Source organism: Taeniopygia guttata, chromosome 26, assembly GCF_048771995.1.
Source record: "Taeniopygia guttata chromosome 26, bTaeGut7.mat, whole genome shotgun sequence".
Classification (NCBI taxonomy): Eukaryota; Metazoa; Chordata; class Aves; order Passeriformes; family Estrildidae; genus Taeniopygia; species Taeniopygia guttata.
This window is the reverse complement of record NC_133051.1, coordinates 1,429,967-1,449,601: the sequence shown is the minus strand read 5'-3', so window position 1 is coordinate 1,449,601 and position 19,635 is coordinate 1,429,967. Positions and strand designations below refer to the sequence as shown.

At 60.2% G+C, this 19,635-nt stretch overlaps 3 protein-coding genes across 13 annotated transcripts; all 3 read left to right on the top strand.

Annotated features, from left to right (window-relative positions):
* The first annotated feature begins 506 nt into the window (after nt 1–506).
* On the top strand, nt 507–3,440 carry LOC115498566 (uncharacterized). Its single transcript, XM_072918856.1, has 8 exons — nt 507–671; nt 1,148–1,267; nt 1,366–1,652; nt 1,865–1,959; nt 2,072–2,292; nt 2,527–2,637; nt 2,721–2,844; nt 2,918–3,440. The coding sequence occupies exons 1-8, from the start codon at nt 601–603 to the stop codon at nt 3,071–3,073; spliced, it is 1,185 nt and encodes a 394-aa protein (XP_072774957.1). The 5' UTR covers nt 507–600; the 3' UTR covers nt 3,074–3,440.
* A 133-nt stretch (nt 3,441–3,573) lies between these two features.
* On the top strand, nt 3,574–10,854 carry FANCE (FA complementation group E). Of its 8 annotated transcripts, none has more exons than XR_012052037.1 (13): nt 3,822–3,914; nt 4,637–4,879; nt 5,102–5,723; nt 5,806–5,850; nt 6,487–6,546; nt 6,617–6,760; nt 6,835–6,958; nt 7,499–7,574; nt 7,696–7,762; nt 7,856–7,981; nt 8,098–8,192; nt 8,326–8,864; nt 8,928–10,854. XR_012052037.1 is itself a non-coding variant. In XM_072918800.1 (12 exons), coding segments are annotated over exons 1-12 (1,608 nt in total). In that variant the 5' UTR covers nt 3,574–3,629; the 3' UTR covers nt 8,330–10,854. The 8 variants fall into 8 exon arrangements, 6 of the variants coding, with proteins under 6 accessions (XP_072774901.1, XP_072774902.1, XP_072774904.1 ...); XR_012052036.1 differs by having other exon boundaries at nt 8,326–8,885; XM_072918800.1 differs by lacking the exon at nt 3,822–3,914 and adding an exon at nt 3,574–3,631 and having other exon boundaries at nt 8,326–10,854.
* A 1,284-nt stretch (nt 10,855–12,138) lies between these two features.
* Nucleotides 12,139–19,237, top strand: LOC115498585 (inositol 1,4,5-triphosphate receptor associated 1). 4 transcript variants are annotated; one of them, XM_072918807.1, is made up of 15 exons: nt 12,139–12,404; nt 13,395–13,552; nt 14,391–14,437; nt 14,829–14,905; nt 15,137–15,200; nt 15,482–15,557; nt 15,796–15,823; nt 16,392–16,532; nt 16,617–16,748; nt 16,970–17,117; nt 17,574–17,626; nt 18,162–18,212; nt 18,405–18,487; nt 18,575–18,688; nt 18,984–19,237. In XM_072918807.1, exons 2-15 carry the CDS (start codon nt 13,428–13,430, stop codon nt 19,141–19,143), a joined length of 1,299 nt encoding a protein of 432 aa, XP_072774908.1. In that variant the 5' UTR covers nt 12,139–12,404; nt 13,395–13,427; the 3' UTR covers nt 19,144–19,237. The 4 variants fall into 4 exon arrangements, 3 of the variants coding, with proteins under 3 accessions (XP_072774908.1, XP_072774907.1, XP_072774906.1); XR_012052038.1 differs by lacking the exon at nt 12,139–12,404 and adding an exon at nt 13,018–13,316 and having other exon boundaries at nt 18,409–18,487; nt 18,984–19,124; XM_072918805.1 differs by lacking the exon at nt 12,139–12,404 and adding an exon at nt 13,024–13,316.
* Nucleotides 19,238–19,635: the final 398 nt, after the last annotated feature.

Here is a 19,635-nt window from a genome sequence, read left to right as displayed (position 1 = left end):
ACAATGCGCTGCAGGGCAGTCGCGTGATGGCACCTGGGCTGTCCCTGGCTGTGGTGAAACACCTGAGAATTTGCAAGGAGGAGCTGAAGACCACTCCGGCTCCCTGTGCCCGGCTCGAGTGCCCTGGGGAAGCTGTTCCGCGGCTCCCCGCCTCTCCCATGCAGCGGGGGGCACCTGGAGCCGCGCTGTGCTGGGCGGGGGTCCCGGGGGACCTATCTGGGCACCCCACAACAGGCACCATTACATTATCCAGCCCTTCCCAGCGTGTGAGAGACGTGAAATCCACAGGCTGAGTTAAAGACAGTTTAGCAGGACTGAGGAGGAAGGGGAAATAGCAATGGTAAAATAATTAGAATATACAGAATTTAGCGATGCACGCTGGAGTGGTGCCCCGTGCCTGCTCCTCGCTGCAAAGTCCTTGACTCAGTGTAAATAAACTGCGCCCAGCGGCCCGCTGCTATCAGCCAGCCCGGGCTTGTCCTCCGCCCCAAACACGTGTCCCGGCTACCGGGGGAGAATCATCCCAGCCGGACCTGGGACTCGCTGAGGCCATAAATAGCCCCCAGAGGTGGCCCAGCCCTCTTCGCTGCTAGGCAAGAGATGGAGGTGCGCTCGATGATGGCATCTGGGCCGCTAAGGGCCGAGGCAAACTCTCTGAGACCCCCGTGCAGGTAAAGGCTGGAGGATGGGGTGGCTGGGAGCAGCTTTTGGGGGAGATAGGCTGGAGATGGGGCCCCTCGCTGTGGGGGTAGGGAGTGGTTTGGGATGGCTTTGATGCACCCTCCGCATTGCTCCATCCCCCCTCCGGAGCTGGGGGTCGGCGGCAGCGCTGCAGCCGGGACCCCCTTCCTGCAGCCCCAAGCCAAGGGCTCCTGCCCTTCTCCCTGCCCCAGCCCTGGGTACCGCTGCTCCCCCAAGCCGTTCCTGTCCTGGGCTTCCTTTCCTTGGCAATTAGCAGGAAATTAGGCTGGATGGGGCTGGGAGGACCCTGGATCCCAGGGTCTGGGATCTGCCCTGGCCAAGGGCTCCCGAGCCCAGACACCAGCCGGGGAGGCTTCCAAAATGCGTCCCCACCCAAACAAAGCTGGTACCGGGGCAGGGCTGGAGCAGGGTCTGACCCCATCCACACGGCTCCCCTGGCTAACAGGAATTTTGCCCGTGGATTCTGTCGGTGGGGCCAGAGCTGCCGCTTCTCCCATGACAGAGAATCAGCCCGGGTCTGCAGGTACTTCCAGCGTGGGTTTTGCCGTTATGGAGAGCAGTGCAGGTAAGGAAGGGCTGTGATGCCACGAGGATGGGCAGGGAGCCCAGAGGAGTTGTGCTGAACTGATGGGACCCTCTGTCTCTGTCCCTGGGCTCCTCCAGCTACCAGCACATCCAGGAGGAGCCAGCGCCAGTAGGGATCCAGTATGGTCTGATGCCTCACTGCCACTGTGGCCAGGAGCCTGGCACTGAGCCCACAGCCATGGAGCGGGACCAGGGGGGAGCCCAGTGCACCATGGCCCACAGCAAGACGTGTGTGGCCTTCAAGTTCCCCAAAGTGGAGGCAGAAGTGGAAGAGAAAGACAAGAAGAACATCCCATCTCTTGGTAATATCCCCCATGGGGACATCAGTGGAGAGTTTGTCCCCACAAAAGCTCAGAGTGCCTCAGGTAGGTGCTAGGCTGCCCAGGGGACAAGTGGGGTGGCACTGGGGTGGTTATGGTGAAGTTGCCTGTGCATATTTCTGCCTATGACCAAGCCTGGGTCAAGCTGGGCTGTGGAGAGCTCTCCAGTGTGGGGACTGTCACTGCTGAAGCTGCATGCTCAGAGCAGCCCACCCAACTCACTGAGCTTTTCCCTTCTAAGAACTCTCCTCCTGCAGGCTTCCAGCCACAAGGACCAGCACTGGATCCAGACTCCTCTAACCCCAAAGAGGCAATTCTGGAGATGGCAACATGGACTGGTGACCCTGCAAAGGTGGGTTTGGGGTCTCCTGTGGCCGGGTATTCCCTTGTGGTCACCTTGTGGTGTTCCCCGAGGCCAGAGCAGTGACAGAACCAGGGGGTTTGCTGTGCTGCTCTGCCTGCAGGTCCCTGCAGAGCCGGGTGCTGTGGCAGCCCTGGGCAGCACCGCAGCGCTGAGGGCCCGGAGTGAGGCTGTAGTGTGTGGCATCTGCATGGACAGGGTGTATGAGAAGCCACTGCCAGAGGAGCGGCTCTTTGGGATCCTCCCGAACTGCAGCCACGCGTACTGCGTGGGCTGCATCCGCAAGTGGCGGCGCAGCCGGAGCTTCCAGAGCACCGTCATAAAGTGAGTGGAATGGGGACGTGGCAGGGTGGTCACCATTCCCCTTTCTGTGCCCTGAAATTCTTCCTTTGCTCTGGTGATGGGGCTCTGGGGTTGGCGTGAGTTTCCTTTGGAGCGGTGATGGGTATGGGGGTGCTGGGCGAAGCCAGGGCAGCAGAACCCCCCAGTGTGGGTGCTGGGCCCATGCTCCCTGCTCCCTTCTTGGGACACCCAGCTGCACCCATCACCCTCATCCAGGGCCTGCCCAGAGTGCCGGATCACCTCCAATTACTACATCCCCCACAAATACTGGATCTCAGATGTGGGTGAGAAGGAGAAGCTCATCAGAGCCTTCAAGGCACGCACAGGGTGAGTGCAAGGCACTGCCACAGGGCTGTGGGCTCTGTGCTGCTCTGGGAGCTGCACTCACAACTATGCTTGGAATCCCACAGGAAAATCAGGTGCAAATTCTTCCTCCGGGGCCACTGCCCTTTCAGATCAGAGTGCATCTACCTGCATGAGCTGCCTGCCAAGTGCCTGCGGCGGCACAGACAGCGGCAGCTGAGGATGCCCGCTGTAAGTGGGGTGGCACATCCCAGGGCTGGGCTGGGCACCAGGAGTGTGGCTCATCCTCCCTCCTCTGCTGCAGGTGTTCATCCCTTCTTCCTCGGAGAGCTCTGACGAGGAGGATGAGGAGCTCTGCACGCTCGAGTGGGCTCTTACCCTGGCCATGCTGGAGACAGAATTTCCCCACTCAAGTTACGGCCACGAGATGCTTCTCATCGACTTCATCGATTCCGACTGAGCCGTGGGGGCCACGCTGGGCCTGGGTGCTGGTGGTGGCCTGGACACGTCCGTGGGAGGCAGAAGTGTCTGCTTTGACTCCTGCCGTTGTTTTGGGGTGGCTCCTGCCGTGGGGGTGTCGCAGGGATGGGGTGGGATGGGGAAGCAGTCTGTCTGGCATTTATGGGTGCACCGGGGAGACTCAGGGCACAGTCCCACTGCTCTTGCCGTGGTGCCCAGGGGAGACCCACGGGTGGGTGGGGTGGGGTGGGTGCTGGGAGCCGGCGGAGGGGGGGGGTCCGACATCCACGGGCCGGGCAGCAGGGGGGCACTGTTTTAAACTCTTTTTAGCCAAATCCGGGCATAACGAAATAAAACGGGTTGTGTAACGCTTCGGGGCCTGTGATCTGTGGGCTGGGGGAGAGGGGAAGCGGTGCTTGGGTTGGAATTTAAGGAATATTTGCATAAATGAGCGCGTTTGCCGCGCGGGCGATTTGCGTTTCCCGGGGCGGGGCCGGAAGCGGCGCCGTGGGACAGCGGGAGGGGACGGGGCGAGAACCGGGAGAGTGCGGGGACAGATGTGAGTGTGCGGGGACACGGTGAGAACCGGGAGTGTGCGGGGACGCGGTGACAACCGGGAGTGTGCGGGGACACGGTGAGAACCGGGAGAGTGCGGGGACAGATGTGAGTGTGCGGGGACACGGTGAGAACCGGGAGTGTGCGGGACACTGTGAGAACCGGGAGAGTGCGGGGACAGATGTGAGTGTGCGGGGACGGGGCGAGAACCGGGAGAGTGCGGGGACACGGTGAGAACCGGGAGAGTGCGGGGACACGGTGAGAACCGGGAGTGTGCGGGGACAGATGTGAGTGTGCCCGGGACTGCCCCGTGTCCGGCTGTCCCCCGTGTGTGTGACCGTGTCTGGCTGTGCCCTGTGTCTGGCTGTGCCCCGTGTGTGTCACCGTGTCCGGGCTCCCCGTGTGTGTGACCGTGTCCAGCTGTGTCCTGTGTGTGTGACCGTGTCCAGTTGTGTCCCTTGTCCGGCTGTGCCCCGTGTGTGTGACCGTGTCCGGCTGTGCCCTGTGTGTGTGACTGTGTCCAGTTGTGTCCCATGTCTGGCTGTCCCCGTGTGTGTCACCATGTCCGGGCTCCCCGTGTGTGTGACCGTGTCCGGCTGTTCCCCGTGTGTGTGACCATGTCCAGTTGTGTCCCGTGTCCGGGCTCCCCGTGTATGTGACCGTGTCCGGCTGTCCCCCGTGTGTGTGACCGTGTCCAGTTGTGTCCCGTGTGTCTACCCTGTGTCTGGCTGTGTCCTGTGTGTGTGACCATGTCCAGTTGTGTCCCTTGTCCAGCTGTTCCACGTGTATGTGACCGTGTCTGGCTGTCCCCCGTGTGTGTGACCATGTCCAGCTGTGCCCCGTGTGTGTGACCATGTCCAGTTGTGTCCCTTGTCTAGCTGTCCCCGTGTGTGTGACCGTGTCCGGGCTCCCCATGTGTGTGGCCGTGTCCGGCTGTGCCCCGTGTATGTGACTGTGTCTGGCTGTGTCCCATCTGTGTGACCGTGTCTGGGCTCCCCGTGTCTCGCAGGCAGCTGTGCAGCCCCACCGCAGCGATGGAGCCCCGGTGCCCGCCCTGGCTGCAGCTCTGCCCCCGGCCCTGCCGCCTGCTGCTGCACGCTCTGGCTCTGTCCGGGCCGGGGGCTGCGCTGCGGGTGCTGCAGCGGGGCCAGCCCCACCAGGGCCCGGGCCAGGCGTTCCCCTGGCAGGCTCTCACCGCAGCCCTGTGTGCCGAGGAGCCCTGGCTGGAGGGGCCGAAGGACACCTTGGCTGTGTGAGTTGGATAAGTTTCTAAAAGTGGGTGTTTTGGGGGTCAGGTGCTCAATTTGGGAGAGCGCATCCGCTTCCCCCGGTGCACCGGTCCGTGCGTGAAGCTGAGATCACAGCAGTGACCCACTGGTGTCCCAGCGTGTGTCCGCTGTGGGACTCTGCTCCACGGGGCGGGTTGGGTTCAGGACAGAGGAATTTGCTCTGATGGTCACCTCTCCTTTTCCAGCAAGCCACGGCTGCTGCTGCTGCCCGTTCTGTGCCAGAGAAACCTCCTCTCCCTGCTCCTCGTGGTGCAGGATGCAGTGCCACGGGACTGCCTTCAGCAGCTGCTCCAGGCCCTGCAGCAGGATTCCCATGTGGATCCCTGGGTGCAGACACTGGGGAATCTGCTCCAGCGGGGGCTGAAGGCAGAGGAGAGCTCCCCATGTCCTCCTGCCCTGTCTTCTGCATGCCAGCAGCAGCTTAGGGGCCTATGCCAAAAAATGGCCCAGAAGAAACCAGAGGGGCAAAGAAAATGGAACTGGTGCTTCAGCAAGCAGCCTGGTGCCCCTGACTCTGTGCCTCAAGGTGGGAAGTGCAAGGAAGTGCCAGAGGAGAACCTGGAGTTGGACAATGAGAGAGAAGGGAAGAGGTTGTTGCTGGAGGAGGCGGCATTTGAGCCCCTTGGGCCCCAGGAATGTGGAGATGAGGCAGGGGTGGAAGAGGAGGTGCCTGAGGAGCCTTCAGGGGACGCCTCTGCTCAGAGCACAGCTAAAGCTGCTCAGGACAGCTCCCAGCAGGATGCAGCAGGGGAGCTCAGGAAGATTTCCCAGACAGAGCTGGCAGCCGAGGTCCAATCCTTTGTCCAGGTACTGTGTAGGGTTTGCTGTCCCCTTCCAGCCACTGAGCCTTTACAGCCTGATTCCCATTCCTTCATCTTATTTCCCTCAGATGCACGGACAGGGGCTGAAAAAGCTGCTGCTGCAGGAGTCCAGTGTAAGTGATTGCTTCTGTCTCTGTCCTGGAGCTGATGCTCTAAACAGGCTCGTGTCAGGGCCTCAGGAGGGGTGGAAAAGGAGGTGGATATCACAGAGCCAACTGGATGGGGATAAAAAACCCTGTTGGTACCTCCTCTGGGCTTGGGATACCAACACCTGCCTGCACCTTGCAGGTGTGAGAGGCTGCCTGTGGGCTCAGTGCTGACAGACATGGGGGTAAGGGAGAAGCCCTGGAGCTGCATTTTGTGGGTTGGTTTATTTGGTGCTGTGTTTTGCCTGTTGGTTTATTTGGTGCTGTGTTTTGCGTGTTGGTTTATTTGGTGCTGTGTTTTGTGTGTTGGTTTATTTGGTGCTGTATTTTGTGGGTTGGTTTATTTGGTGCTGTGTTTTGCGTGTTGGTTTATTTGGTGCTGTGTTTTGTGTGTTGGTTTATTTGGTGCTGTGTTTTGTGGGTTGGTTCATTTGGTGCTGTGTGTTGGTTTATTTGGTGCTGTATTTTGCATGTTGGTTTATTTGGTGCTGTATTTTTTGGGTTGGTTTATTTGGTGCTGTGTTTTGTGGGTTGGTTTATTTGGTGCTGTGTTTTGTGGGATGGTTTATTTGGTGCTTTACTCAGGACACTGTTTCTCTCCAGCACTCTGAGCTGCGCACCCCCTCCAAGCTGAGCATCCTGAACAACTGCTCCCCCAGCCAGGTGAGCCCCAGCATCCCTGCTGCAGCTGCTGCAGGGGCCTGCTGCTGTCCCTAATGTCCCATCCCCTCAGCTTGAGGGGCTGTGCTCCTTCCTGCAGCTCTCCACGTGCCCGGAGCCCTTCCTGGTGCGTTTCTGCAGCTGGCTGCTGGCTCTGAGCCCTGACCTCAGCTACACCAGCGCAGCCATCCTGGCAGAGCAGCTCTTCCTCAGGCGAGTAGGTGCCAGGGCAGCTTTCCTGCTCCCCGTTCCCCTCTCCATTGTCCCACATCCTGCCTTTTCTGTCCCCAGGTCCTGTCCCTCACCCAGCCGCCTTCCCGACACCTCATGGCTGCCCTGACTTCGTTTTGCTCCAAGTATTCCCATCCCTTCTGCCGTGTGCTGGTGGCTGCGGTGCTGCAGGGGCCAGGGGAAGGTGTGCTGGGCTGGTGGGAGGTGTGGCTGCTCCTGGGAGCTGGACAGGGGCCCAGCTGCAGAGTGCTGTTCCCTGGGTGGCATTTGCCATGTGTAAGGAGCCATGGAGGCCTGGGGCTGGTTTTTTCAGGGCAGGTGAACACCTTGGGGTTGGGATGGGAGATGGGTGTACAGAGACCCGAGATGGAGTGAGGAGGCTGGCCAGGTTGGCTTCTGGCTTGTTTTTTCCCAAAGGACAGTTCCTATACCTCCATGATTGCTGACAGCTCCTAATGCTCAGGCCAGTGCTGCTGTGAGGAGAGGGTGAACCCCTGCCACAGTGGCATCCATCCCCTTTTCCCAGAGGCTGGTGCTGTTTAAACCTTTGCTGCAGCTGGGCAAAGGAAGCAGAATTATCCTGAGCAGTAGAAGGGGGCACTCTGTAGTTTCTGCCTGTCCTGACTGGGACATACTGCTGTGAAGAGGTGCCAGGAAGGGCCAGGCACATCCCCGTGGATTTGGCAGCCTCTGGAGGCTCTCCCCTTCTGCTTTGCCCTGGCAGGTGCTGAGCAGACCAAGCTGCTGTGCGAGCTCGTGGAGGAGTGCCTGGAGCCACACTCGGTGCAGCTGGTGCTGAGGTGAGGGGTGCCAGCTCTGCTTTGGCCTGATGCCCACCTGGATGGGTCCAGCTGGCTCCAGCCCTCTGGGAGCACCAGCAAGGCCACGGAGCAGCACCTTTCCTCTTCACTGTCCTTCCAGCCAAGTCCTGGAGGTGCCTTTGTCAGAGAAACTCCTGCCAGTGCTGCAGGCTGTGCTGGGGCGGCAGGTGAGGGTTTCCTTGCCCCACGGTTTTCCTTGATGGCTCCAGCAGTGCAGGAGCAAGGACCCGCTCTCCTGCCCGCTCCTGGCTCTTTCCCAGGAGGTTCTGCCCCCGGAGCTCTTGGATCTCCTGGTCCTGACCCTGTGCCAGCAGGCCCCGGCCTTCGCCACGTCGCTGGGCTTCGCCAAGCTGGTGACAGCCGTGCTCACGGCGTGCCAGAGCCAGGTGAGCCCGGCCAGCTCAGCTCCTGCAGCTCCTGGGGCCCTGCCCTGAGCTCCCAGGTGAGCTCCAGGTGGGTTCCTGGCAGGGCAGGGCCCTGAGGTGCTGCTGCCCCACCGCAGGTCAGCCCAGCTCAGCGGAGCAGCCTGGCCGCTGTCCTGGAGCGCAGCAGTGCAGCTCTGAAGAAATCGCTGCAGGCTGTGCTGGAAGGGGCCAGGTGAGCTGGGACAGGGTCCCTGATGGGGGAGGGCAGGTTCTGCACCCATGGGGAACCAGAAGGTGCCACACCAGAGCTGTGAACGGTGGGTATGGCAGTGCCTTCTCTCTTCTTGAGGTTTGTCTTCCCTCAGGTGACGGCCAGAAGGAATCTGAGGGGGCAGCTTCATTGCGTGGAGGACACTCATTGCACAGCAGCAGCCACAGCCACCCCTCCCTGGGTTCTCCCTGCTCAGGTGGGACCCTGTGAGTGGGGTCTGGTCCCCACAGAGTGCCCAGCGCTGCCCCTGCTCTGAGGGGCTCTTGCTGGGCAGTGCCATCCCAGCCCCCCACACTCCCTGGGGCTCAGAGGGGTCTTGGTGGAACAGTTCAAGTGTTTCCAGGTGTTTCTGTGTGTTCTGCCACGCTCTGCAAGGTGACCTGGCCCTCCTGAGCTGGGGGCAGGGCTGTGGGGGCAGGCAGGACACAGCCCACGGAGAACTTCCAGGCCCTGGGTTCTTACTGCCCAAAACCCATCACTGAACCAGCACAGACATTGGTTTGAGGCTGCATGAAGTTGATAATTCTGGATTTAGTTCACTATCTTGATTTTACCTCAGCTGATTCCAAGGCACGAGCTCCACGCACGTCCACGTTCCCCCCCAACAGCCCAGCTGGTTTCAGAGGGGTGCAGGCTGGTTTCAGAGGGGTGCAGGCTGGTTTCAGAGGGGTGCAGGCTGGTTTCAGAGGGGTGCAGGCTGGGCTGCTGTTTGTGCATCTGATCTGCTGGGATTTACAGATCTCTGGCTGCAGCAGAGTGGGATTTAACTGAATTCCAGCTGAATTTAACTGGGAAATTGGGGTGTTCTGCTTTAAATCCACCTTTCTTTCCTGTTTGCCTGGCCGGTGAGGGGCCCTGCTGACACATTTTTGGTGATGATGACCCTACTCATTGCCCTAATAGAAAATGCTTGTGTGGCATGACTCTGCTCAAAGTTCTATCCTGTATTCTTGAAAATACCCACTGGAAACCTCATCTAGGCACCTCCTGGTCTGAGAACTGAGAAGAAAAGGTTGGGACAGAGTGGAGACCCAGGCAGGGTTTCAGTGGAGGTTTTGAATCATTGCATTCAGGAGCTTCAGAAACTATTTAAAAATCCATGAACATCTACAAAGGGAGAAGGAGAATTAAAACATGCAGGTGTGACGTGTGACTGCTCCAGGTTTGCTCAATAATGTTTAGATCCCAACCAGAGGAAGGAAACTCTGAAGCATTAGGTGACACTCTTAAGGCTGAGAGCCAGATTTCTTTATGTAAGAATCCCTTAAGCTATTTTAGGTGACAGTGGACTGATGAGGCTTCAAAGTCCGCATTAGCTGCAGGATAGAAACCTCCAGGGAGCCAGATTGTTGATGTGTTTGCATTCCAGTGAGTTAGTGGCTGAGTAAAGTGAAGCTATTGTAGGGCTGCCCAAAATACGACATAAATAGAAATTGTGCCATGATCATCAAGGTCTAAGCCTGCTCTTCTGGCTTTATTAGGTAGCAGGCTCTGATCTTCACAGTTTCCCTGCAGAGCTTCTACCAAGTGACCTCGGTGTCATTGTCACATGGAGATGACCACTGGCTTGTGGCAAGTCCCTCTTGGCCCTGGTTTTGCTCTTGGCTGCAGCTCCTCGTGTGCTGTGGGTTCCTCTGAGGTGTGCATGCAGATAACAATCCTGTAAGGAGAACAGGGAGCACGCCCTGGGGACACTGCACATGCTGGTGGAGCACTGCTTGTTTATATGGAGGTTAGCAGCACAGAAAAATTCACTTTTGACTCCTCTTGACCCTTTCAAGACCTTAAAAATCCATCCTGAGCAGCGCAGAGAGGTGGATGCAGCATGATCAGTCAGATTTTATAGTTCAGCAGAACCTTGGCCAAGGGTGGCAGGAGTTCCAGGACTGGCTTTGTCCTTGTCCTGATTTAAGAGTGGTAAATGTGAAGGGAATGGTCTGAAGCTTTGTCTGAGACCTTTCCTAGGTGATTTTCATCCAGTTTACTTGTGATAATTGGCAGTGGTTCCTTATCTGCTTTCTCTTCTGTTTGTAGAGTTTTGCTTCACATTACAGAGGGGAATTCCCTTTTTGGCCTAGTAGTTCTTGGGTTTTTTTGTAGGAAATTCTTCATATGCAGTTGCATGGGTTGGCTGTCCACTCTGCTGCCTCCACACCCTCCTCAGGGATTTTTGAACCAGTTCCATGACCAGATGATTCCTCCACTGCCTTGGTGGGGCTGTGGTCAGGCAGCAGTGAACATCTTTGGGGTGAGCAGGGTTGTTAAACACCAGACAGGGGCCTTGGGCCATGCAGCACCTTGTTGGAAAGGGCTGAAACTCGGTGATTTTCCTGAAAATGCCCTGTCTCCATCCCCCAAGGGGCTGCCCTTCTCCAAACAGGAGCTCCAGGTTGTTGCTGTTCCCCCTCCTGCAGCAGTGCCAGGGGTCACCCCACTTCTCCCTGGGGTAACTGCGTGTCCTGCTAATCTCATGTGTAATCCCCAACATGCTGATGCAATTCTACCTGCAAACCTGGGGGCTGTGACACCCAAATGTGAGGCTGAACTGCTCTGGGGGAGGCTCAGCAATATTTATTTTTTTCACTCGGGATTTAAAACTGAATAAAAAGGGAGAACAATTTTCCTTCTTGTCTGTTTGGTGTTTTTTGGGGTTTTTTTTGCCAATAACCTTTTAATCATAAGACAAGGATCGTGTTCTCTCTTGGGTAGCCTGGTGGCTGCCAGGTGCCTGTCAGCTAGGGAAGCCAGGGCTGCAGAAAGGTGAATTTGAGGGAGGGCTGGGCTGCTGTTTTGTGGTTGCACAGACCTGTAAGTCACGCTTGCCACATCAGTGGCAGCAGTCAGCGTCAGTCTGAGCAGCTTTCTTCCAAGAAGTGAATAATCCAGATGAAGTTTAGCTCAGCTTCAGATGCCCTGGGAGGTGCTGCTGCCGTGAGGGACCTCGCTGGAAGGAGGACAGGGGACAAAGGCACAGCCACATGCTGCCACCCACGCCCCTGGGCTGGAGATCTCCCCCCAGGGTCTCGTTCCTCCCTGCTGGACAGGTCTGTGGGAGGGGAACTGGGCTGCTTTTCCTTGCCTGAGGCTCGGTGATACCTAGATTGCAGTCACGATTTAGCTGCTCCCAGCTTAAAAAATAACAATACCCTAAAATCCCTGCATGCTTTTAGTAAATGCTTTTAGAGACTCTTGGTTTGTGAACAGGGGCATTGCCTCCTGTGAGCCGTCCCCTGAGGGAGGGAGGGGACAGAGGCAGCAGTGGGGTGTGTGCTGGGCTCTGTGTGCCCACGGAGCACCCTGGGCTTGCAGAGGAGCCCGATGTGCTGCCCGGTGCCCGCTGCTGCTCCTCCCTGCGAGGGTTCCCCCCGTTTTGTGACACCTGGGGCTGCATTCTGCACTCCGGCAGGTGGGCCAGAGCCAGCACTGGGAGATGCTGTTTGCCCTCTCAGGTCTGCAGACCCCAGAGGGTCCCTGGGCATGGGGGGAACAGCAGCTGCCCCCAGGTAGTGCTGAAGGTGGAGCCCGAGTGGCTGTAAGCTCCTTAGGGGAAGAAAGCGGCTTTAGAGGATGCGCTGGATTTGGGCACAGGGATGGGGCAGTGGGGGGATGGCTGGGGGGAGGTGGGGCTGCTGAGAGGGCAGGAGGGAAGGGAGAGTTGGCAGAGCGGCTCCTCTGCATCACCAACGAGATGCTACAGGGGCTCCTCATCACCCACTCGGGTTTAGCCCGGTGCAGGGCCCCCCATGAAAGCACCGGGGGGATCCCCCATCTCTCCCGACTCCCGGGAGCGGGGAGATGCTGAGCTGAGCCCACCCTGCCCCGCAGGCACGGAGGGAGCATCCCCGCTCCTTCCCCGCTCCCGGAGCGCTGCGGGACCTGGCCCCGCACCAAAAGCAGAGGTTTCCTGGCCACCTGCAGACCAGAGCGCTCTGCCCGCTCCCAGCCGCTCTCTCGCATCTCCTTTAAAGGCCTTTTCTCCTCGGGCTCGGCCCCGGCAGCTCCGGTTGCTGCTCTGCCCCGCGGGGAGCTCCGCCAGCAGCCCCGAGCCGCGGAGCTCCGGTCACACCGTGGCCCCGAGCCCCTCCCGGGCTGGTGGGGACCCAGCAGGGCTGAGAGGTCCGAGCTGGGCGGCCCCAGCATCTGCCTTCGGCTGCTTGGGAGGAGTTCAGGCAGGTAAAGATGTCCCGGGGAGCGCCGAGAGGAGGGAAAGCCCGGTCGGGCATCTCAGGGGGTTCCTTCTGCTAAAGCAGCGGCGCGGCTCGAATCTTTTCCCATCTGTACACAAAGATAAGGAGAGAGTGTCTGCGAGGCTGTCAGAGCTGTGGGAAGGCAGCAGCCGGCAGGGGCTGCGGCACCTGGGATGGACTGAGCGCTCTGATGCTGATCCCTCCTGGCAGGAGACGCCTGAACCCCTGGGTGAAGGTGTCAGCCACAATTTTCCCACTGTATAGGTGTGAAATGGGCTGGCTTTGGTGCCAAGTGCTGCTTTTTACACCTTCACCCAGAGCTGAGTGCTGGCCCTGCTTGGAGCTAGGCTGAGCTTGGCCAAGGCTTTGCACTCTCTGTCCCGCTAGATCTCTCCTGTCCTGGACAAAAAATTCTCCTTCTGTCCTAAATCTGCATGTCCATGGGCACAGCCTGTGAGGAGTCACCGTGGGACAGTCCCTTGTGCACAGGGACTTCGCCCTGGGGCTTCCTGCATCCTTCTCTGATCCTTTAAACATTGTAAAACAGCTTAAATGGGTTGTCCAAGCTCCCTTGTATTGGAAATCTTTTCTATTTGTCTCTCGGGGAGCTCATGTCTGCAGCCTGGAGAGCAGGGGCTGCTCACACCGGTCGGTGGCTGCAAATCGACCTCCCCCCATGCAGCTGACCCACATCACAAACCCCAAATGAGGATTGCCCTGGGGGAAGGAAATGGGGGTGGCAAGAAGGAAAGCCCACCTTCTTGCATGGAATTTCTCATTTGCCTCGCTCCGTGCCCGCCCAAATCCAGCAGATTCCTCCCGAATCGCAGCGGGGCTCCCCACCTCTTTTCCCCCAGATGCCTCCACGCTGAGCAGAGGAGCTCCAAGCTCCTGCTGGGTGAGAAAACACTTTAAAAATATAACATTTAGAGGCGTTCTCCATCTGCGCGCGGCTAATGTGGGTCTCTCCCGATAGGTGTGCTGCTCCTGGAGCCTCGGCACTTCCCAAATGAAGCCGCTCGAGGGGACCTCGCCGGGACAGGGACCGGAGGATGCGGCACAGGGACCGGCCCAGGGGCGCCGGCGGCGGCAGCGGCAGAGGATGAACTGCCCAGCCAGCCCCTCACCTCGGAGGTAGGAGCACAAAAAGCTGCCCCAGCGGCTCCTGGGGTGCTGGCAAGGATGGGACAGTGGTGGCAGTGCCAGGCAAGGGACGCTGAGCATCGTTCTGCTGCAGCCGCTGCTCTCAGGCTCGCCAGGAGGAGAGGGAAGAGCTCTGCTGAAGCCTTTTCCAGAGCCAGGGGGAAAAGTTTGGGGGTTCAAACCCTCTCCCAGTCGGGTGCTGGGCTCCAGTGTGGGGTTGTAGAGGGATCTTTGCACAGCAGCTCCTGTGTCTCCACGCACTGGTGACCTGCTGGCCTCCAGCATCGGTGGGCAGGGATGCTACAGAGCTGCCAGACCTCCTGGCACCCAGCACAGGGCTTTGGGGTGATAAACACATCCCAGTGCACTTTTAGGGGCGCCTGTGAGATGGTGCCTGCCTGGGCTCTGGCTGAGTTGTGGTGCTGGAAGAGGCCGGCTCGCAGCGAGGTCCGCTTGGCAGCTGGAGCAAAATAAAATAAAAAAATAAATAAATAAAAAAGACCAGGCTGAGGCAAAGTACGGCAGTGGCTGGTGACTCATTGCTGGCTGGAAACGGCTTCGGTGGATCCTCAGTGGGGCTCTGCGGCGGCGGCAGGAGCCGAGGGGGCGGCTCGCAGAGCGGGACGGGGACGGGGACGGGGACGGGGACGGGGACGGGGACGGGGACGGGGACGGGGACGGGGACAGGGACAGGGACGGCTGCGGAGGATGCTCGGGAAGGACCCGGGTCCGCAGCAGCCCCACCGAGGGAGCTCGGGCAGCGTGGGGGGTGCGATGCTGCCGATGCTTCCTGAGTTCCTTTAGGGTTTACCCGGGATTCCCTCCGCAGGGAGCAGCAGGCAGAGCTGTCCGGGCTCAGCACGTCTCCGGATGAAGGTAAGGGCAGCCCAGGTGGGGATGGGGTCACAAGGGTGGGTTTTCCACCTTCCCTCCCTGAGCAGCAGGAGGGTGTCCCCTGGCCTGGCAGCACCTGCCTGCAACCCCTTCCAGCCCTGGGACCCCAACCCCACCCCTGGATTTGCCTCACCAGCTGCAACCCACCCTCTGCACTGGACCCATTGCTCTCCTCCCCCTGACCTGGCCCAGTTTAGCTCCAGCTCCCTTTATCCCATAGGGATATTTTGGGGGGTACCTGCCAGCTGATGTCCCTTGGGAAGCCTGCAGGCTGCAGAAGTGCCAGTGGCAGTTTTGGGGGTCTCTCCTGAAGCGGGGTCAGGCTGGGGAGGGGTCCCTGCTGCCCAGCTCCCAGCGCCCTTTCTGTCCCCAGGCAGGATGAGCAGTCCCCAGGGACACCCAGGTGGGGTTTTGGCCAGGAGTGAGCAGAGCGTGGAGCAAGTCAGCAAGGTGAGAGGGAGGGGAGGGTGAGAGGGAGGGGAGGGTGAGAGGGAGGGGAGGGTGAGAGGGAGGGGAGGGTGAGAGGGAGGGGAGGGTGAGAGGGAGGGGAGGGTGAGGGGGGCCTTCCCTGCCTGGCTCCTCGGGCTCAGCCAGGCCCCCCAGCCCCTCTGTGCTGATCCTCTCGGGGTGCTGTGCAGCACCAGGCAGAGGTTTGCCCCAGCTGCACTTTGTGCCTCTCAGGAGCCAGGCAGGGCCGTGCAGGAGCAGGCTGTGCACCCTGGGGACAGTGACAGGACTAAACAAGGTGGGTGAGACCCCATCCCACGTCCCAGCTGGGTCCCCTTAGGGGAAGGTTTGAAGTAGCTGGGGACGAGCATGGGGACATGTTCTGATGAGAGTCATCTCCTCTGGTGGGGACATGGGGAACGGGAGATGGTCTGGGAGGAGCTAAAGCCCCCCTGATGCTGGAGAAGGATTGGAATGGTTCCAAAACAGGAGCACCCACTCCCTGCTAAGACAGGAGGGCAGAGGGAGGAGGAAGGTCAAGGAAAAGCCCTCATATGTGGTCTCATTGCCCTCCTGCAGATGCAGAAACCCTGGAGGAGCCGCTGCTGAATCTCCCCAGTGAGCTCTCAGTGCTGGACAGACTTGGTTTGCACAGGTAAGACAGTGAGCACCTGATCCCTCTGGGGGCTCCAGGACAGGGGGTTCCAGGGCACAGCAGGGCTCAGAGATTGGACTTTCCTCCTTTCCCGTTGCACAAGAGCTGCTGTCCACACAATGGGCACTTGGCTTTCTGCTTCTCGTGGTGGCTGGCACCCCTGGGAGCAGAGCCAGGGCATTTTCAGCATGCAGCCCCCATGGTGCCTCCATCCCTGACAGCACCTCTCTTTCTGCAGGGCGGCTTTGACCGAGCAGGATCTGGAGGTGAGGGCTGCTGGGGGCTGTGGGTGGGCTGGGGAAAGGGACACAAGGAGGACACTGCTGGCTCACAGTCCCACGGCTGTGCCCTGCTCCTTCAGGCACCGCAGGCCCCTGGCAGCCACCTCCTAAACCCTTTCCCAGAGATGCTTTTGGCATTTGGAGGCAGCTGCATTTCCAGCAGCCTGTCCTCTGCGTGCCCGGCAATCCCACAGAGTGCTCTGCAGCCAGGGAGGCGGCGGGAGCAGCGCTAATAAAAATCATTTCCCTGCGAGTGCCAGGGCTGAGTCAGGCTCAGCCACCAGGGCATCTGCCCAGCGTGTGCCCTTGCCAGGAGGGCTCAAAATTTCCATGTGTTATCAGCTGCCTGGGGTCCCAGGCTGGCACCTCAGGGGGCTGTGCCCAGCCTGCAGCAGCCTAACGGGTGCTGGGGCAAGGCAAGTGCTAATTATCTCCAGCACTGGCCTGTTTGGTGGCACGCTGGGAGCTCTGTCTGTGCCTGGGGACAGCAGCACACGGCCCTGGTGGTTTCCCTTCTGCCCCCGTGTCCCACCCTCACCTCCCCACCCTGCAGGCAGCCTTTGCCCACCTCGCCCTGGCTTTTCGCTGCGACGTGTTCACCCTGCAGCAACGGGTGCAGGTGGAGAAACGGGCACGGGATGCAGCAGAGGAAAACATCCAGGAGGAGCTGGGGCAGTGCCGGGCTGCCCTGGAGGTAGGTGGGCACAAGGGCAGGGGGCTGGCACCTGCTGGGGTCATCCAAGTGCCAGCTCCAGCAGCTCCATCCTTTCCCCCACAGAGGCTGGGCCGATCCTGCACCAATGCAGGCTGCAAGGAGACGCTGCAGCAGCTGCAGCACAGCCTGGCCGTGCTGTCAGCGGGCATCGAGCGGGCAACCAGCGCTGCAGAGAAGCTGGGGGCTGTGCACCAGGTGTGCAGGACTCATCCCTGGGCTTTGTGGGTTTGTCCCTCCTCCTCATGGAGCTGGCTGTGACCTCCTGTTCGTGCTCACTGGGGCACAGGGGGTTCACCCGCTGCCCCGGCGGTGGGAAGGGGATGCCCCCGCAGTGCCCATGGGGGGCACAGCGAGGGGCTGGCACAGAGCTGCTCCTCGGGAGGCAGACCCTGACCCCCCATCCCGCCTGGCTGCAGGAGGCACGGATGAGCCGGGCAGCAGAGGTGATGGTGCAGCACGTGGAGAACCTGAAGCGGCAGCAGGCGCGGGAGCACGCGGAGCTGGAGGAGATGAAGCGCCTGATCCAGCAGAACTCCCGCAACCGGCAGCTGGCAGAGACCCAGGGTGAGGTGGGCTCTGCCACGGGGCCTGGGCAGGGCTGGCACGGAGCAGCCCTGCAGGATTTGGTCCTGAGCCCCTCTGGGGGTTGGTGTGACCCTGCACCGCAGAGCCGGTGGCTGGTGTGAGATGAGGACTGGCACTGGGGAAGGGGACAGCTGATGGCAGTTGTGAGGGGACAGTGGAACAGCAGATCAGTGTGGGAGCAGGTGCTGGTGGCCAGAGAGCCATAACCCAGCTGGGAATGCAGGGCAGGGGGCCCCATGCACAAAAAGGACTCTGTTCCTGAACACCAAACCCCACACGTGCCACTGTGTGCACGGGACCAGGTCCCCCTGCCTGGGGCACCGCCTGTGCCAAGCACAGCACGTGGCCAGGACAGATTTTGGGAGCTTTGTGACTGTCTGCATCCCCCATTTTGGTGTTGGGGGATGATGTAAGGCAGATTCTCTTTGCTCCCAGATGATGTGGAGCCACGGCTGAGACCTCACCCCCTGAAGAGAACTTTCCAGCAGGTAACTGGTCCCAGTTCAGGAGTCTTGGAGCCACTGCCTCCCCGTGCCCTGCTGCCCTCCCTCAATAGGCTGTCCCCACACACCCACTTGTCCCCAAAAAATGTCACTGCAGCCATGCTGCAGGGAAGATCTGCTGGAAATGCCAGGGATGAGGCAGAATTTCGGGACAGCCTCGGAGGGCTGTTGGTAGAAGGACAGGACGCCCAGCAAGCTGCAAGAGATCTTAGGCAGATCCTTCTTTCACTGCAGGCTCACTGCAAGAGCCACAGGCTTGGCTGTTCTTTAGCACCAGCTTGAATCCAACACTGATCCCCCTGTAGCTCCAGAGGCAGGGGAGAGGGTCAGGCAGCCCTACCAGGCCAGCTTGCAGCAGTAATGACAGGCACAAACCTCTTGGCTTGGACCTGCCCTGGCTTCTGAGCCCCAGTGGGAGCTGGCAGTGTCCCGTGGTGTCCCCTGCCCGTGCTGGGGAGGTGCTGGGCAAGGAGGAGGTGAGAAGCAGCAGCACAGGCTCACCTCAGCCCCTCTGTTGCAGGGGTCTGCCCGCCGCAGGGTCAGCATCGCCGTCATCCCCAGGCAGCTCTTGGTAAGGACGTGGCTGCTGGGGACAGCCAGGAGCTGTGTCCCCAGCCTCAGTGCCACTGGGGCTCCGTGTCCCCAGCCTCGGTGCCACTGGGGCTCCGTGTCCCCAGCCTCGGTGCCACTGGGGCTCCGTGTCCCCAGCCCGGTGCCACCGGGGCTCCGTGTCCCCACTGATGCTCCCGCCTTCGGTGCCCAGCCAGGTGCCAGCCCTGAGAGCCGAGCAGCCCCAGCAGGTGCCCTGGAGCCAGAGGGGGCCCAGCACTGGCCCAGCAGCCAGAGGTAACTGTGCTGGGTGGCCGGGCAGAGTGCCACCAGCTGCCACTGGCCCGTGTGGGACAGCACCAACCCCCTCCTCTCCCTCCCCAGGACTGAGCTGGAGCCACAGGGCCAGGACAGCGCCGTGACCGGGAAGCTGGTGGCAGAGGCAGAGGGCAGAGGCTCAAACACAGGGAACGAGGAGCCAGAACAGCTTGGGCTGACGTGAGCAGCACCCTGCGTGTGCCCAGCATGCCCCCATGGCTCTCTGTGGTCCCCAGGGGGCCAGCACTTGGGCAGGGGGACTTAGTGGTGGAAGGCTGGGATGTTTTTTGGCTGCCTCAGCTTTGCCCACATATTTTGGGTTGCCCATGCCCTCCTCAGGCTTGTTCACTTGGGTTTGTAAAAGGGCCAGTGAGGTTTGGGGCTGAGTTAAACATCCTCCTTGTCCCCAGACGGGGTGGAGGTGGGCTTTGCTCTCCCCCATGGATGACAGTGTCCCTGGTCACCTTCTCCCCAGGTCCAAGGGGTCTGCAGCAGAGCTGTGGCGTCCCTGGCTCTTCTTCCCACAGCACTACTGGGTTTTCTTCTGGCTGCTTCTCCTGAGCATCACCTTCCTCCTCCTCATCCGTGTCCTGGAGCTGCAGCGGCTGCAGTCTGCAGCATCATCCAAGGCCTAGCTGGAGCAGGGAGGGGGAGCTGAGCGGCATCTCTGCTCCTTCCCCACCTCCTAAAACACCAAAACACTAGAATAATAAAATGGGAGGAAAGATGGGGGAACTGTAATGATGGAGCAGGGGCTAGGATCGAAGGCAGCATCTGTGGTAGGGTCCAGGGCATGGCTGGCACCTCCATCTAAGCGTGAAGGGTTCAGGGAGCTGCAGCAGCTCTCACTGATGCTGTGAGTCGCCTGTTCTCAGCACACCCAGGGGTGCTTCGGGGACAGCTCGGGCTGCCCACGGCCGTGGGTTTCTTTAGAGCCACGTCCCTCAGTGCCACCAGATGCTGTCACTCACACCTAATGCCCTTTGCTGCTGCCCGGGGCAGCGCTGGGGCTGGAAGGTGCAGGTCGAGCCTTTCACAGGAGGCACCACGGAGCGCTCACAAACAGAGGGAGCTGTTCCCGACCGCTCGGAAAAAGCTTTGACACAGACGTTTCCGTGTCCGCCCAG

Bases quoted from the DNA above. Each gene is read 5' to 3' on its own strand.
- LOC115498566 (XM_072918856.1), top strand. From the start codon at position 601: ATGGAGGTGCGCTCGATGATGGCATCTGGGCCGCTAAGGGCCGAGGCA. The intron at 2,293-2,526 runs GTGAGTGGAATG...ACCCTCATCCAG, and splicing joins TTCCAGAGCACCGTCATAAA to GGCCTGCCCAGAGTGCCGGA. The intron at 2,638-2,720 runs GTGAGTGCAAGG...GGAATCCCACAG, and splicing joins GCCTTCAAGGCACGCACAGG to GAAAATCAGGTGCAAATTCT.
- FANCE (XM_072918800.1), top strand. The intron at 6,547-6,616 runs GTGAGCCCCAGC...CCATCCCCTCAG, and splicing joins ACAACTGCTCCCCCAGCCAG to CTTGAGGGGCTGTGCTCCTT. The intron at 6,959-7,498 runs GTGTGCTGGGCT...TTGCCCTGGCAG, and splicing joins GCTGCAGGGGCCAGGGGAAG to GTGCTGAGCAGACCAAGCTG.
- LOC115498585 (XM_072918805.1), top strand. From the start codon at position 13,149: ATGGGGGTGGCAAGAAGGAAAGCCCACCTTCTTGCATGGAATTTCTCA. The intron at 15,201-15,481 runs GTGGGTGAGACC...GCCCTCCTGCAG, and splicing joins CAGTGACAGGACTAAACAAG to ATGCAGAAACCCTGGAGGAG. The intron at 17,118-17,573 runs GTGAGGTGGGCT...CTTTGCTCCCAG, and splicing joins GCAGCTGGCAGAGACCCAGG to ATGATGTGGAGCCACGGCTG.